We start from the raw sequence: 17,363 nt of genomic DNA, 5'->3' as shown, positions 1-17,363 counted from the left end.
CCATCTGGACATCGAGCTGTTGACCACTACTCTCTGGATACGACCACCCAGCCAATTCCTTATCCACTGAATAGTCCATCCACCAAATGCACATCTCTGTAATTTAGAGCGAAGGATGTTGTGAGAGACCATGTCAAAGGCCTTAAAGAAGTCCAGATAGATGACATCCATAGCCCCTCCCTTGTCCACTGATGTAGTCAGTCCATTATAGAAGGCCACTAGGTTGTTCCAACAAGACTTGCCCTTGGTAAAGCCATGCTGGCTGTCTCGAATCACCTCCTTGTCCTCCATGTGCCTTAACACAGCTTCTAGGAGGATCTGTTCCATGATCTTCCCAGGCACAGAGGTGAGGATGACAGGTTTGTAGTTCCCAGGGTGCTCCTTTCTACCTTTTTTAAAAATGGGTGCAATATTTCCTTTTTTCCAGTCACCGGGGACTTCACCTGACTGCCATGTCTTTTCAAATATCATGGAGACTGGCTTGACTACTTCATCAGCCAATTCCTTCAGGACTCTGGGATGCATCTTGTCAGGTCCCACAGACTTATGTATGTTCAGGTTCCTCAGGTGGTCTTGAACCTGAATTTTTATTACAGTGGGAGGGACTTTGCTCCCCCAGTCCCTGCCTTGAGGTTCATCCACTCGAGAGGTGTGGGAAGAGAGATTGCCAGTGAAGACTGAGGCAAAAAAGTTGTTGAGTACTTCAGCCTTCTCCTCATCTGTTGTTACCAGTTTGCCAGTCATGTACATCAGGGGGGTACATTTTCTTTGACCTTCCTTTTCTGGCTGACATACCTACAAAAGCCTTTCTTATTATTCTTTGCATCCCTTTCCAAGTTCAGCTCCAGCTGCACCTTGGCCTTCCTGACCCCATCTCCATACAACTGGACAACCTCCCCATACTCTCCCCAGGATACCTGTGCTTGCTTCCACTGCCTGTGTGTGTTTCCTTCTTGCCCTTTAGTTTGACCAGCAGGTCTTGCCTTCCTTTCCTGATTTCTTACACATGGGGATCGAGAGCTCTTGCGCTCTATGGAAGGAGACCTTAAACATCTGCCAGCTCTGTTCTGCTCCCTTGTCCCTGAGGGCAGTTTCCCAGGGGGTCCCATTGACTAACTCCTTGAACAGCTGGAAGTTTGCTGTCCTAAAATTCAGTGTCCTGACTTTACTCTTCTCCTGACCCATATTCCTCAGGACTGTGAACTCCACCATTGCATGATCACTACAGCCCAGGCTGCCTCCAATCTTGATGTCACCAATTAGCTCACTTGCAGTGGTGACCAACAGGTCCAGTAATGCATCCCCTCTGGTAGGGCTGTTTATTACCTTGCTTAAGAAGTTATGCTCAATACACTCCAGGAGTCTCCTGGATTGCCTACAGCTCACCATGCTACTTTTCCAGTAGATGTCAGGGTGGTTGACGTCTCCCAGCAGGAGGAGAGCCTGTGAGCATGATGCCCCCTGTAGCTGGAGTAAGAAGGCTTCATCAGTAGGCTCCCCTTGATTGGGCAGCCTCTAGGAAACATCAACCACAAGGTTCCCTTTGTTGCTTCAGCCTCTAATTCTTACCCATAAGCTTTCAACCTGCTTGTGGCTATTCTTCAGAGACAGCTCTTCACAATTTATCCAATTCTTGACATAGAGGGCAACGCCTCTGTCCCTCCTTCCTCGCCTGTACTTTCTGAACAGCTTGTAGCTATTGATAGCTGCAGTCCAGTCATGGGATTCGTCTCACCAAGCACTTCAGCTGGGCTGTCGGCCATGTTACATTTTTGGAGGAACACACCTTAATTCCTTTGAGGTATTTCGCTGGCATTCCTTGTCGGCTCTTATTACCTCAGGAGCACCTGGCTCACCTCCGTAAAACTTCAAGTGTGCTCCAGTGTACCCAGCAAGACTCAGAGCAACAGGCTGAGGGCCCTGACTAGCATCCTGTCCCTCTAACCTTGGCATGCCATCCCACGGCTTCTCACAAGCAAGTTTGATTTTACCCCCCCCCCCCCCCCCCCCCCCCCCCCGCCTTCAAGTCTAGTTTAAAGCTCTGTCTAGCCCTGCTAGCTCGGGAGCAAAGACCCTCTTTCCCCTTTGAGAAAGATGAATCCCATCTGACACCAGCACGCCTGGTGCTGTGTAGACCACCCCATTATTGAAAAACTCAAAATTCTGGTGGTGACACCAGCCATGGAGCCATGTATTAATAGCCTGGGTCTGTCAGTTTCTTCCAATATCACTGCTCGCAACTGGAAGGATAGAGGAAAAACTGTGAAGTAGGCCTACAGCAAGACCAGGGTTAATAATGGACTCCTAAGAAGTCTTGTTCCTTCTATGAGAAGCTTGGTTGTGTTCAAGCCGAGACATGAAAACAGCAGATAGATAGGATCTGGCAGTGCCTGGAATGCACTTCCAACACCTGCTAGTTTACCTGGGGAAGAACAGGCAGTGGGTAGCACCTGGTGTACCCGGCAAAGGCAACCTGACATAGACACCAAGAAACAGACTAATTTAACTGAAATGTCACCAGGCCTTCACACCTACACCAGACTAAGGCTGTACAGCTGCAAAGCTGCCTGGTAGATGAACATCAACTATAAATGATCACGGAACAACACCTATTCCAATGGAAAAACCCAGGGAAGTTAAGACGTACCATCCACTTTCAGCTCCTCTGTCTAGTTCTGTTGCACAGGGTTGACTCCAGTATGTATGTCTACCTCTACCATCTATCTTGCAGCAGAACACAAACCTTTGTATTTTTAACACATTACTGTTGCAAAGCTAAAAAAAAATGTGTATTTTGGCCAGTTGCTAGAATGTTATGTTGCTTTTACTTTTTCTTTCCACTTTTGACACCTATTCAGCATCATTCATTAATCTGTTTGTCCTCCCAACAACTAGATTTTGCCTCAATACCAATGAAAACTGAGCTTTAAAATCCTTGTATACATAGCTAAATGTGAGAAGTCTGTAATTTATCTCTTTGGTATCCTTTTATTCCTGTAGGTCACTCTAAACTAAAAATGTATTCTGTTGGAGGACTGCACTGTATACAGTCCATCCAGTTTTAATACTTTCTTGTTCCTAAGTCAGCTAGTATAAAATTAGCTTGATGGCATCAGATATTTTCTGAATCTAGACTAGTAAATTCTCTAGAGGCAGAGACTGTCATTACCCATTTCTATCAGGAGTATTGCACACCTAGAGGTTAAAACTTTGACAAGTGGAAACCTTGCTGAATGAAAGAAACTCAGTATTTTTTTCCTTGCATTTTACAATAGCAGAGTTAGGATATTTTAAATACCTGACTCCTAGTTTCCATTCAAGGGAAGTTCTAAGCATGTTTAAGCCCTATCAGTACATATATTTTAGGAGATATTTGTTAATCATGTATTTGGACATTTGGAGCATGTAAAGCTTGCTTTCCTACATTTTACTGCTTGGCACGAGCCACATATTGAATATTACAGCTCTTTTGAAACAGATGAAAAAAAATAAGGGTTTGATTTCCAATACAAAAAGAAAATTGTAATTCCAAATTTGTACACAATGTCCTGTTAACACCCATTGGGGAAATAAGGGCTGATATGAGAGCAGCAAGCAATCTTATGCTCCACTAAACAAACACACAAGACAGTTCTTACATTTGCAGCAGTCATTCTGTAAGATTTTCTCATCTATGACGTATGCTGCCTTAAAGACTTTACTGGACACAAGCTAGGAGTATTTGTATTAGTCAGGAATTATAGCATTTTGATAGAAGTTTTATTTCACTTCAGAACAATAAAGAGTTATTAAAAAATTCATGGAAACAAATATACCATTAAAATTGTTTCAGGAAAGAAGTGTTTTATTTCAGTCTTTTGATAGATTTACTACTATGATCTACAAAAACAGACCTCCTGAGCTACCAATACTTTGGTAGGAAGTTGAGAGCCCCAGGGAACCTTAGCCTTTTAGTCTTCAGGCTCAAATCTAGTCTAGAAGGCCAGGCCAGTTCTGACAAGAAACTACATAGGTTTCTGATGGAAAGCTTTCGATGTTGCTTAAAAAGATGATAAAAAATGACCACTCTATTCTCTTCTTCAATATTCAAGCATGAAGGGTGGTGTCAGAATCTTTATTCTGATTATTTAGGATGAAAAGCACTGACCATAATTCTGTGAGTATTTTCATCTGTGACAGACACATCAAAGAGCCCTTCAATCTGTGAAATACACCACCTTTAGTCTCTGACAACCACAGACACCTTAGTTTCAACCACCTGCTTAAAAGTAAACTCAGTGGCAGCATGGGGAGTCAAACTGGCTGTCCGGTATCAGTCAATGCATGCTAAGGCAGAGAAGGTAAATTGTTTTCTCTCTTGTTCAATTCCTAGCACTGACTGTTGATGATTGGCATTTTTCCAGTTAAAAGTGAGCTGGGAGTATCTGGATATCCTTTATAAGCATTTTTATTGTCACATCTAATAAATTTTAATAATATTGAGCCACATTAAATAAAGCTAAACACTTAGAGGCAAACTTTATTCCATTCTTATGCTACTGTGCATTTGTGGAGAAAGAAAGGGAGGAGTAGGGAAGGACAATGAAGGGTACAAAAAGCCAAACTTTCAACCTACCCAAATACTATGTAATTCTGGAAAAATTAAACCCTAGGCTGAGCAAATTGTGTGGTTTGTATTTTCTGTAGTGCGCTGAAGCACTGCCTTCTTGCTACACTGACCCGCAGACGTGTCTGGCTATGCAAGGGTTTCTGAGTTCTGATTTAGCATCAGATCTAGAAATGCTGCAGTGCTAGGAACACAGTCCCTCCAGGAAGAAGTTTGTCATTGCCTCCCAGTGCTCCTCCTGGGCAGTTCAGCTATGCATCTTACTTTCTTTCACGCTGTATCTAAAGGACAAGTCCCAGAGCTATTAAAGTCTTAATAACTTATTAGAATCTCCTTTTAAAGTTATCATTTTCCTGTCCCACTGGACAGGATTTAAAGCACTTAACCACATTTTTCTTTATTTACTGTATATTATTAAATCTCATGTTTTCTATGCATTCATTAATAGGTTCTACATTCACTTGACAGCTAATAATAAAAGTCCCCTTGACGGCCAATTATAAAAGTCCTACTGAACACCAGTTAGCTTTCTGTATTATTTCTCTGTCTTCAATTCTAGCACAAGAATTCACTTTTGATGAGGATATCACCCTTATTTTTCAGTTATATCCTAAACAGCGAAAGTGAATTTTATTCCTTTATTTAGTCAGTGACCTAAAAAGAGAGAAGCATTTCAGATACTTTCCTGTCTAGGTAAGTTAAGGTATCAGCAGATTTATTTATGAACATTCTTCAAAACCTCTGTACTTTAAAACTTCTGGATAAAATGGAGGCAGCTTTCAAACACAGGTGAAATTTGCTGTTTCCAGCATGGACAGAATAGCCTGGCTCTATTATTTCTGATTCTTCCTGCACTATACCCACTTCTCCCACTGTGCTAGACTCATTTCACAAGCATATGCATGTCCCATGCTTTAAATAAATAAAAAAATAAGCCTCTGTTTCTTACAGATACAGAAAGGCCCATGCTGTCTTATAACCCAAAATAAAAGAAGGAAAGCAAGCAAAACAAAAATCCCTTTATCTGTTCATTTTTTGGTACTGATTCAACTGGACTGATTTAACAACACACTATGAGGAAGCTGGTCCACACAGATATGGATAAACTTAGCAGTTGTCTCCAGTCCATTTCCTTCATACATTTCATCAATACAGAGAGATGTATTGCTGTCCAATGAAAAAGAAATGCATTTTCATCTGTAAAAATTGCTACGTAGTAGGATAAGTGCCTTTCTTCATACATGCCTTCTTATACACTATTGAGAAATAACTGCTATATAGTTTACTCATAAGAGTAAATATATGATATTGTGAGAATCAGTGAGGTTTTTCTTTTGCTTTGTATTATATTCAATTAAACAGTATTTCCTAATATCAAATATTTGCAAATCTAACATTTACCAAAGTAGATGTCACTGTAGAACGTTTTTTATAAACAAGGAAGAAACTGGAACATACAGACATACAAACAGCTTTTTATGTAGTACCAGAAAGATTCTGGAACCAAACCTTTTGCAGTGGGTGTGAGGAAAGTACACTGGCTTTGTTTCAAAAGTCAGCTTCCACTGGTGTTGGCTGTAGTTCATCTTAATGACTGCTAAATACAATGTTTTGTCTCACATGGGTCTGAAGCCCAAAATTAATGTTACAAAGTTGAACCATGTAATCATTTTGAAATTGTGAAACTGAAGGAAAACAGTCACCCATTAAAATTACAGTATGTCAGTTACTCCTCGGTGACAGAAGATAATGTAATTTGTAGCTCCAGTACACAATCATCACTGTATTTGCAAAAAATGAAAAACAAAATATTCTGTAGGCATTAGAGATTGATACAAAATATATTATCATCATGTTCTGTTTTTCACATGCTAATTTATCCAAGAAGGAGACTGACATGCATTAATGACTTTTATTTAGCCAAGTCAACATTGAACTGGAAAGGAAATAAACACTTCTATGAAAAATTCTGCCACTCACTGGATTTTTTCTTGCTCTCTTATGCTTAAAGTGATTCAAGATTAAGTTTAAAGTAATGATAATAACGTCACTTAAAGAAAACACAAACTCTGAGATTGATGTAGTCATCATCACGCAAGCACTGTTAATGAATATACTTAAACATATTCGTTCAAAGTTTGGTTTTTTCGTAATTTACCTATTACTTTTCCCTTCTTATGTAAATTATTTTTTCCATTATTGCTTGCAAGATTGCAAAAGAAGTCAGTCAAAAGATCAGGCAAACAACAGAAAGGGACAGATCTGAGATCAGAAAACTCTTATAAAAATATAATTTCTTATTGTGAACATAATTTACAACCAACAGTGAAGCAGACTGTGCTGAGCTCCTTAAAGAGTCTCAGTATATACATCAAATTTTTCAGGATAAAAGCAAAAAAATCTTCTCTTGAGGAGAAGATACAGGAATTTCTGGAACTCCACTCTTTATCTTCCCCAAACAAGGCAGTGGAATGGTCCTGGTCTTACTGTTTGAAGCACCCCTGTTGGCTGGCTATCAGGTGCAATTTATGTTCTACTTCTTCTACTGGATGAGACCTGACATTTTTCCTCATCTATCTATAAAAAACATTTTCACACCACAAAAGATACATAGTCCTGCAGTAGCAAAACCAGTCCTGCAAAATATGAAAGGTTCTAGTCCCTCTTGGTCATACCTGCATGAAAGATTCTCACCTTATTTTTATAACCTGACAGGAGACTGATTATCTCAACAGTCAGAAAACTCTGCCTCAAAATTTCCAAAGATTCAGCATCTCAAAAGACTGGGCAACCTAAACACAGCCATGGTCCCACCTGCTTACACCACTGAAATAATGCAGCCCAGTTGATGAATACAGTGCATAGTGCAATTTCTTAACAAAACTGTCCAACAACGTAGTAACATGGGGACTTTGCCATGCATGAACAAAGGTGAAAAAACAGAACAGTAACAGACTTGCACAGGTTGACAAGATCACGGGCTGTTCTCTTGCAGCAGGATACCTGATCAAGTCCATTTATCCCAGCAGCTCCAGTTTCAGCTAACAAGAGAGCTCTTTGACCAACATGAGGTAGCCAGATGTCAAATCGTTTAATATCAGGAATGAAAGTTAACTTGCACGTGCTCCCCAGAGTTATCAAAAGATGGACTACTACAGATACCTTGTCAAAATTATGACTGAGGGAGAAACTTGCTCTCTTGGGCTCTTCTCCGCCACAAAACAGGCCAGTGAGCAAAAACCCCTGCTAGGTTTTCCCATTTAAAAACCATTACCATGTAACTGCTAGCAAAGATGAGGCTGAACTGCAGTTTGTATGCACTGCACTGCAGCACGCTGAGCTGGTAACACCAGCACTGCCACTGCTGCTTCAGTTATGAACTGCGTGGTCAGTGCGAATAGATTCAGAAATGCTAGGCTGCAGCATGTAACTATTGCATGCTATATATCACACATTGCCCTACAAAATACAATGTGGTTATTCAATAGGTGCCAAGTATTTTTCAGATTAAGTATTCTAAACATTGTGCTTACCATGGTTTACCATAGACATTTCTTCTACAGCATGCCTTTGCACATATCTCACTTACAAGACCTTACTAGAGCTCTGAGGTTTTCATTGTTATTATTAGTTTGAATAGTGGATAAGTATTTTGCTTCTACACCCCCCCTCTCTGAAAAAGCACGGATCACAGCATATATACAAACTGGGAAGGAGAAATGCTGCCTCTGTAAAATTATGTACCCAATACTCATGCCTACTTTAAGAGTAAATCAGATGAGTGACACAGGAACCATAGCATGATTTTATCTCCACATGTAACATTACTGTTCATGGTATCACTGAAAGGAAAGCCATAATTAGAACATGGAATGAAAGAGATCTGAGCAGGTCCAGAGAGCATGCACAAACTGCTTCAGTAATTAAAGAATTCACACTGCACTCTGTTTGCTTCAAAACCAATAATCAAGTTATATGAAGGAAGTTAACAAGAGCTGTAGTCTACTTCACTTACTTCACGTAACATTTTAAATAAAATATTGATTTAATAATAAAAAAGGAGGATGAAAATTTTGAATCTTTTCTTGTTTTTATGAACAATGGATGATGTGACGAAAGGTATAACAACTCCAGAAAACAAGAGAGAAGGAAGAACAGTCACTTTTACTGGGTGATAAAAAGACCCATAGACTTTTTGAAGATTCTTACCTTATGTCGTTAAAAAGGATTGTATTGGATTTCACTCTCCTAGTGTTCCTTTCTTACAAAGCATCTACATGCTAGCTTTTATTAATCAGTGCCATTATTACAAGTTAAGCAATTTTCATTGCTTATTTCCATTTCCCAAGCTTGTCCCCTTCATTCAGTTGATAGAAACCACCTTCTCCTTCTATTTGCATTTGAAAAATCTGGATCTGGATAATTCAGACTTCAAAATACCTTTGGGGAACAAAAACTGAGAAGCAGTCTGAAATGATGGCAAATGTTGAATTAAAGCTCTGAGTATAGTTATTGGTCTTTCAGCTTTCCAGGTATTAACATCTTTGCAAAACACTAAATATAATCTCAAAGATACTAAATTTATGTTTCAAAGACAGGAAATTCCTGTCTGGTTCTGGTTAGTTTATTGTGTTTTCCTTAGTAAGGTGTGAAACACATTACATTATAGGTGTTCAAAAGTGCTTCAAAGAGATTACATTCCTAATATAAATGTGAAAACCACTGCTGGCTGAATATAGCACTGCATTTTTTCTAATGCCATTTTTATTAGAAGTTTCCAGACAGTGCTGCAAAGCTTAAAGTTAATTGTATCCCATGCTTTGCAAGCTTACCTGTTTTAACCTGAATTCTATTCTGTCATGTTAATAATGTGAAATTGTTATACTGATAAAAATACCTTACAATAGGGCACAGGCCAGAGACATTCTCATTAAAACAGAAGAATTGATTCAACGTTCATAGCATGATTTAAAACAGACCTTGGAACATTTTACTGCATTAAACAAAGCCTGGGTTGGCAAACTTTGCAGAAAAACAATGTATTTCCTTCACATTTGGAAACTGCATTTCTGGCCAAAACCAGCATTGCATTTGAAAAGCTGCATCTCTTGTTTTCATAGCACAGCACCCCCCTCCTCCCCCCCCCCCCCCCCCCCCCGAAAATGCACAAAGAAGAATGCACAAAGAAGGGCAGTAGTTTGTGAAAGAGTACTCAGGAGTCATAGGGAAAGAGACAAAAAAGCACCTCTAAAAGACAGGACAAAATGCAAGATGGAAGATGTTGGATACCAAAACGGAACGTGAAATGCTGAAAGGGAGATACCACTTAAACTTTCCAGAGCTGACAACTGTAAACTTAACACTGCAACAAAACTTAAATTTACATGTATACCAATGCACATCCATAGAATACAGCATCTACTTCGGAGGTGCTAACATGTTCGTGAGACTCTGACAAGCCCAGGAACAGAATTCAGAGGAGAAATACTATGCTCTGCTATCACAGATGAGTTTATACTGGAAAAATTGAGCCAAGTGAGGTAAGACATGTGCAGCAGACCCTCCCCCCTAAAATTATTCAGTGTTAGTTTCTCTAATTTAAGATGAAACAGAAATACTTTATATAAAACATTCAATGTTTGATTTGCATTATCCTATAATTTCTTGTACACAGTAGTTCTTTTAAGAAGGAAAAAAAAACCCAACTAGATTATAACAGTTGGTATGTGATCTCCACAGTAGTGATAAAGTCAAACAGACAGCAAAAGTTTTCTTTTTAAAAGAAAAACCTGTAGATACGCAATGTGGAAATGTCCACATATTGTTCCAGCGATTTCAAATGTAATTTTCAGTGTAAGCAAGGGAGGCGCTGTGGAGTCCCAGGGCGTGAGCAGAATCCACTTGCCAGAAACTTCATTTGGGCAGCAAAGATCTTGCATGCATGCAGAACGAGTTACTGCCTCCTGCTGCAAGCACTAGGACTTCACTTGGCAACAGCACTCGTGAAATTGAGTATAGTCAAAAAATATAAAATGTAAAGTGCATCATGAAAAGCACGTGGGGAGCATTTGGGGAAAGCGTGATTAAACATTTAAGATTATTTCCTTCCTTTGCCACTTTTATGCAGGGAAGACAACACGAAGCTTTAGACACTAAATGTGTATTTGCACAAAATACAATCATTGTTTATTGCAGAGATTTTCAAAGGGTAGTTATCTATTAGAATTTTTGTTATCATTATTCTTATTATTTTGGTTTAAATACTATAAATGCACTATAATGCGTATACAGGGAAACTGCTTGAAGATTGGTTTTCAGTTTAATACCTATTACTGCATGGAAATGGAAATTTAAATTAAAAATCTGTTTTGTCTAGTTTTTTCTGTTTTTCCATAGAATGTGTTTTACATTTCAGCTGAAAAAAGTATACTGCTTTTATAGAGCAACTACTGTTTGGCTATTTGAGATTAATTTGGCACAACTTTTGTAAATAACAGACATATTATCAGATTTTCTTTACTGATCAGATGTTTTTTAACTCTAGGTCACAATAATTCTTTGTGAGAATAAAAGACTGTTCTTTCATAAAATAATTAAAAACACTGAGGACTTTTTTCAACTAGTAAGAATATTAATTGGGTTCACCAACAAAATGTGATAACATGTAAAATATCTTGTTTTGCATGTTAATGCTTCGTAATTGCACAGAGCTTTTCAACTTCAAAGCTCTTTACATGAATTAAGTGGATATCCCTGAAGGCCTTAGGCAACATTTTCTTTGCCTTCAAAAAGAGATTTGCACCAGACAAAAGCTTTGTGAAAAATGCAGCACTGCACTTTGCTGTTTTAATCTACTGCCATCACATGTTGAGTTAAAATGTTACTACCATTTGGCAGATGGAGCAGTGGAAATAGAGGGGAACTGAACGGGACTATCCCTACTCATCTGAAAACTCTGTACTTCACCTTGGCTGCAGCACATTGAGTAAGTGAGAAACAAAATGTGAGATAATTCAGTTTTCCAAAACCATGTCAACATACCTTTCAATTATTTCTTTACTTCCCCACCAAAGATCAAGCTGCCTGGAAGTCCAGTGATTATCTCCTATTGCACTGCTCCACACACCATGCCTTCACTGAAGCAGTCAGGCAGGGAAAAATGCATTTGTTAGAATTCAGTCAAAAGCTGTTATCTGGTACTCCACTTTGCTTTGTCAAATGACATTTTAAAATGTACTTGCTAGAAGCAGCAAGTTTCCCAAAACCCAGGAGCAATGGTTATTCCCTTATGTCAGACAGACCGAAATCTATCACGAATCACCACTCCATTATTTTCAAACTGAAATTTCTTTTCACTGTCTTTTAAATCACGCTACAGATATGAAACTGCAATAGACTTTACAACCTATGAGCTAAAACATGAATATTTTTCAGCATCCTTTGCCATAATGATATTTTTGGTGAGTGCAAGTAAGATCAACAGGCATTCCTCTTTGTACTTACCATGTGATTTTTATGCCACTTCACTGGACACAGGGAGTAATACATTGGGTCTTTTTATTGCTCAAGTAGAAAGTGCTCATTACCTATTTATGTTTATATATAGGAAAAAAACAAAGAGTTATTTCAAGTGGCATACATCACACTGTCGTAGTGGTTGATTTCCTCAGGATGGTCTTCTGGGGTTTTGGTGCAGTCTGTGGAGGCACAGTCACGGATCTCGGAGGAGGAAAGCTGTTACTGGGACTTATCCCCAGCCCTCCATTTTCCAGAGGAAATGGAGGCAGCGGAGGTGGTGGAGGCGGCAGAGGAGGGCACTGCTGCGGCAGCTTTCCCACAACACGGGCAGGCTCACTGTGCAAGTGGACCTCCCTGTTTTTAATGTTATACCGACCATCACAGTCGGGGCAACAGCCATGGTACTGCACTTTTTCACTAAATCGTACCCGTTCCCTTGCTCCTGGCTGGGGACACCGCTCTTTCTCAGGTCTGTGCATCAGAGGCTGCATTGCAACTTTCTCCAAATTACTGTTTGGTATACAGCATATATCTCCGTTTGGGATGCGGTTGGGCCCAACTGGCAAGCCCCCGTTTCGCAGCAGGGTCCCATTAGTCTTGACAGGATTGGCCGAAGGAGGCAGCCTTGGAGGCTCGTCGCACTTGACGGGTGTCAGTCGCGGTGGAGGTGGGGGTGGGTTTGGCTTCCGCAGCACGGTGAGGATAGCTGAGGGGTGTGCAGGCGGCTTGATGAGTGGTGTGCTGCCCCGCACCTTGACTTTCTCCAAGCTGGAAGCTGTTGTGCTGCTGGAGCTGCTGTTGAGCGTGTCCGTTTTGGAACTGTCTGTCATCTCATCCTCCAGCTGCAGGTCGGATGTCAGCGTGTCAATCTGGTCAACCACCTGCACAACAGCCAGAGTGAAAACAATGAGAAAAGCTTGCCCCAGTGAAGGCGTAGAAAAACAAAAGCACTGTCCGCTATCAGTTTTGTCCTTCCCAGAACTGAAGCATCCAAATTTTTTTGACCATTATTTCTTTTTTCTTGCCAACATAACAAAATAATAATAATAATTAATAATAACAACAACAATAATAATATAATTATAATTATAATAAGGATGGCCAGTTTCCTACCTCATCACCTGAATACAAAAGAAATATAATTTGAAACACTCTGGAATGAGATTCTGCTTCTTTTCCTCTAGGGTTTACTTGGCAATATCATTGTAAGTAAGTGAACTATAATCCTTCAATATTATGCTTTGCCTTCCACTGATGGAGGAGACTGAATTATTTAACTTTAGGTTCTACATGACAGCTTTTGAATCCAAATCTTCTGCAAAGTATCTTTTCGCTCTGACCTTTCACATAGTCTAGATTTAAATATGCATCTCTGTATAAGTGATATTATACACCCACAATCATAAGTTTGGTACACTCTTTCTTGCCAATTTTTTAACATAAATAAGGTACTGAGAAGCAACTTCCCTCTTGTATTAGACTGCATTATCTCCCTTTATGAATATTTTCCTTAAGATCTGAGATCCTCTGAAGCAATCCTGAAATAGCATTTGCTGCAAGAAAAGAGGAAAAGTAGCTTGGTTTCCAAAGTTACAACCATTTATTAATTCATGCACTTTATTCCAAGGTTTTCTCTACCTCCCATATTTCTGTTTGTAGTTTCTACAATGTTAGATCTCTTCTAGTCTTCCAGACTTTTTCTACTCAATTTTTAATAGGACATGCAACTGATGGTACCTTTACTAGGTAATGAAAATTTGTCATATGACAATGAAAAGCCCTTCCTGAAAACTACATTTCACTCAGTACCTAGTTGAACAACTGTAGTAATAACCTACAGGTAACATCACAGGAAGTAAACACACATTTAAAAACTGATCTTTATCCTTTACATTTTAAGACATACACAAAATTCTAATCATTTTATGTATTTTTTTTTCTGCGGAATCAATCACAAATGATGGCTTCTTTGCTTTAGGCCTCGTGTGCAACAAAGATCATCTCTGTTCCACACTGTACAAAACAAACGTACTCCATGCAATATAATTCTGGAGAAACAAAACTTAGTGTTTATTATTTTGAGATGGACACATTAAAGGTGATATTCCACTGGTGCTGTGAGGATATAGCTGTAATTACGCAGCACATGTGTGTCATAAAATGGCAGACCCTGGTGATGAGAAAATGTGCATCCATTCAAACAGCCATTCTGACAGGGCAAAAATTTTCTCAAGAGTAACAGGAACGTCTGTTATGAACTGAGCTTGAATTTAAATGACTACAGTTTCCCTCTTGCCCTCTGGGCAAATGTGTAGTACACATAGGAATTTCTTTTGTCAACTATCAATTTGTAAAACATAAAACCAGCAGGAAATGGCGCTGACATAACAACACAGTTTATCTGTCCAGATTCATTCCCAACACAAGTTGTGATTCTGTTTACTGCTATTTTGTTCTGCTTTTTTTTTGTCCCAGAAGGAAAAATTCAAAGAAGATGAACAAGTAACAGAGAACCAGTGACTAACACAGTGAAACTGATATAGTTAAAAAAAGAGAAAAAGTGGGTTGAAAAAATACCCTCCATTTCACAACGCACTTCCTATGGAAGTAAGAGAGAGAATATTTAGACACAAAAAAGCTGCTCTAGTTGTGCAGAATCTGTCCATTTTTCAGTTATGGAATAAAACAGGATTTGATTCACATATACAAGAATGGGGGAGACATCCTTTTATTGCCTGAGGAGATCCTTAGCTATTTACCGGATTTGTGCTCTGCAGAGATGCCCACTTCTCCCTTGCCAGCAATATCCTGAGGCTTTAAGCTCTGTAGTATCTGGTGTGACACTCTTGAATGGAACCAGGACATCAGCTCATTCCTACCCCTTTTCTGGGTTGTTACTGGACAGCAATATTATGTGCCCAGAGGGGACAGAGTTGGATTTCTATAGCTGAGCCCAAGAAATTAATCAAAGTCTGTTAACACATGTACAGACCTAAAATATTTTATCCTGAAATCTAAATTGTTCAGTAAGTCAAATCTCTGCTTATAGCATCACTTTATCCCTAGAAATATGTGTGGAGCTTTTGGACAGGGTTTGGTTTTTTTGTTTTGCCTTTTTTTTTTTTATTTTGACAACAACTGGGTATCTTTTCCACACAATGATCAGAAAAAACAATTGTTTGGATAAAGCAAATTTAATATAGTTATTATGTTTATCCTTCACCTCCAGTTAACTGATTGAAAATTATTTTGCATTTTCTTGTCCTTTTAATTTTTTATGTAGACACTCAAGCCTTTCTTTCCAGCAATGCTCAAACTAGACAGAAGATCAACAACAGCATCTGTAAAACATGTACATAAGAATTTATAATCATCATTTAGAACCAGCAATCAATTGATGTGAATTGAATGTCTCTACCTAAACTCAAAATAGCAGGGGTATGTTTAAAAACCAACACTAGCTAACAGCAATTTACCATATTAAAAAAAAATAATAATCAAAAGTAGAATTAGAGTTATGATTCACAATTATTTTGCTTTTTCTTGTTCTTTTAAATTTTTATGTAGACACTCAAGTCTTTCAGTAGATTTGGGGAAAAAATGTTAATTATGAACATTCACATTAGGAAACAGTCAAGCGCTCAAATGCACAAGTGCTCCTAAACCACTTAACCCAGAGGGGCTGACTAAGTCACCTTGCAAGCTGCCTCCTTGTTGAGTACCTAACTACAAGAACAGTTTCAAGGAAAAATCAGTGTTGTATGACTGGAGGAAGATCATAGGTTTTTGCTAAAGCAAATGAAAACTACTGCTGTTGAGTTCTTGCTTGTCAATGTAGTAACTTTTAATACTTTTAAATACATCTTTTAAACATTTTTCTTTTTAAACATCTATTTCAAAAGGTTTTCTCAGGATATCTAAACTAATAACTTGAGTATTAAAAGAGTGTAGAAATATATAATTGAAAAGATGGTAGGAAGTAATCAGGGATACTCTCCTCATACCACCAAAATCCAAATCTTTAGAGAATGCCATAGATGCTTGAGACATTTTACAGACAAGCAAAATAACACATTTCTCTCTGCTTCAAGAGCTTTCAGGTTTGGATTAGACACAGAAAACTAAAGAATGAGAATAACATGAAGTCAAAAGAGAAATGACAGATCTGTGGTTACATCTGAAATTTGTTCTTAATTTTGTTAGATAATTTTAATGTTAATTTTCTGCTAAATAAATGCTATGAATAATATCCACCAAAGAAGTACAAATGAATAAAAAAAAAAAAATGGATAGAAGCTCATCAAAGAGGATGTGTGGAAATGAAAACTCCACACTCCAGAGAGGACACAAATGAAATAAAGTACCTGTGCAGGAGCTGACAAACAGCAACTGGGAAGGACGAAAACAAATATGAAACAACCGAGGATTGCTTCATGCTGACAACTTGTCAGGTAGTGATTACTAAGAGTAGGCAATGAGGCAAGATCACTAGATTTTAAGATGGGAGAGCAAAATAAAACAGTGATTGCACTCTGGATACACTTGAGCAACACAGCATAGAAGTTGACGAAGCCAAAGTGAATCAGTGCATGAATGTTGTAAACATTATTCCTAAGAGCAAAAGAATAGTGTAAAGAAAGCTAGGAAAGAAAAGGCAGCCATGCAAGAGTACATCTCACAAGGAGCTGACAAAACATTTGAGTTAATGGCTAAAGTTCTAGGAGCATTTGTGAGAAAGACTGCATGCAAAAGTTCATACACCTAACTTTTAAATTTATACAATATGTAACGTCTATAGTAACAGTACATGAGTTTTTATTCCCATTTCACTAAGATTAAACATGAATATGGTTTGTGTGACATTTTTAAGATAGAACTATAAGTGAACTGAGACTAAAGATTACTATTTGGGGACAACTTTCCCCGCTGTTGTCTCCCTCTGGGTGCGTACAGCATATTAAACATATAATAGAACTATTAATATTAATAATGAATATTAACATATTAACCATACAAGAGAAAATGTAAAGCTCCTTGTTGTAGACAGAGGTAAGATTAAGTTATGTACTACTGAAAAAAACCCTTACTAATGTGCATTTAGACTCTGAAATTCTGTGCTGCAGCCACCAGTGTATGGAGAATGAATCGGTACTATCAAAGTAAGGAGGTCAAAAGGACATAAATACTAACCACCCCCAATAAAAAAGAAAAAAAATTGGAAAAACAAAGGAAGACATTG

The 17,363-nt window shown here is 38.5% G+C and overlaps 1 protein-coding gene across 3 annotated transcripts in view; it reads right to left on the bottom strand.

The window, feature by feature from the left end:
• Nucleotides 1-17,363, bottom strand: part of PRR16 (proline rich 16) — a 175,594-nt gene that overhangs the window by 52,257 nt on the left and 105,974 nt on the right. For all 3 annotated transcript variants that reach the window (XM_087742030.1, XM_087742029.1, XM_087742031.1), the window contains exon 2: nt 12,110-13,005. In XM_087742030.1, coding sequence (XP_087598156.1) covers nt 12,247-13,005 — 759 coding nt within the window. In that variant the 3' untranslated portion in view covers nt 12,110-12,246. The remainder of the gene's footprint in view (nt 1-12,109; nt 13,006-17,363) is intronic.

The sequence above is a fragment of the Nipponia nippon genome, unplaced genomic scaffold (assembly GCF_047370975.1).
Source record: "Nipponia nippon isolate SJK-2023a ecotype South Korea unplaced genomic scaffold, ASM4737097v1 scaffold_8, whole genome shotgun sequence".
Classification (NCBI taxonomy): Eukaryota; Metazoa; Chordata; class Aves; order Pelecaniformes; family Threskiornithidae; genus Nipponia; species Nipponia nippon.
This window is presented reverse-complemented; position numbering and strand designations above follow the sequence as displayed.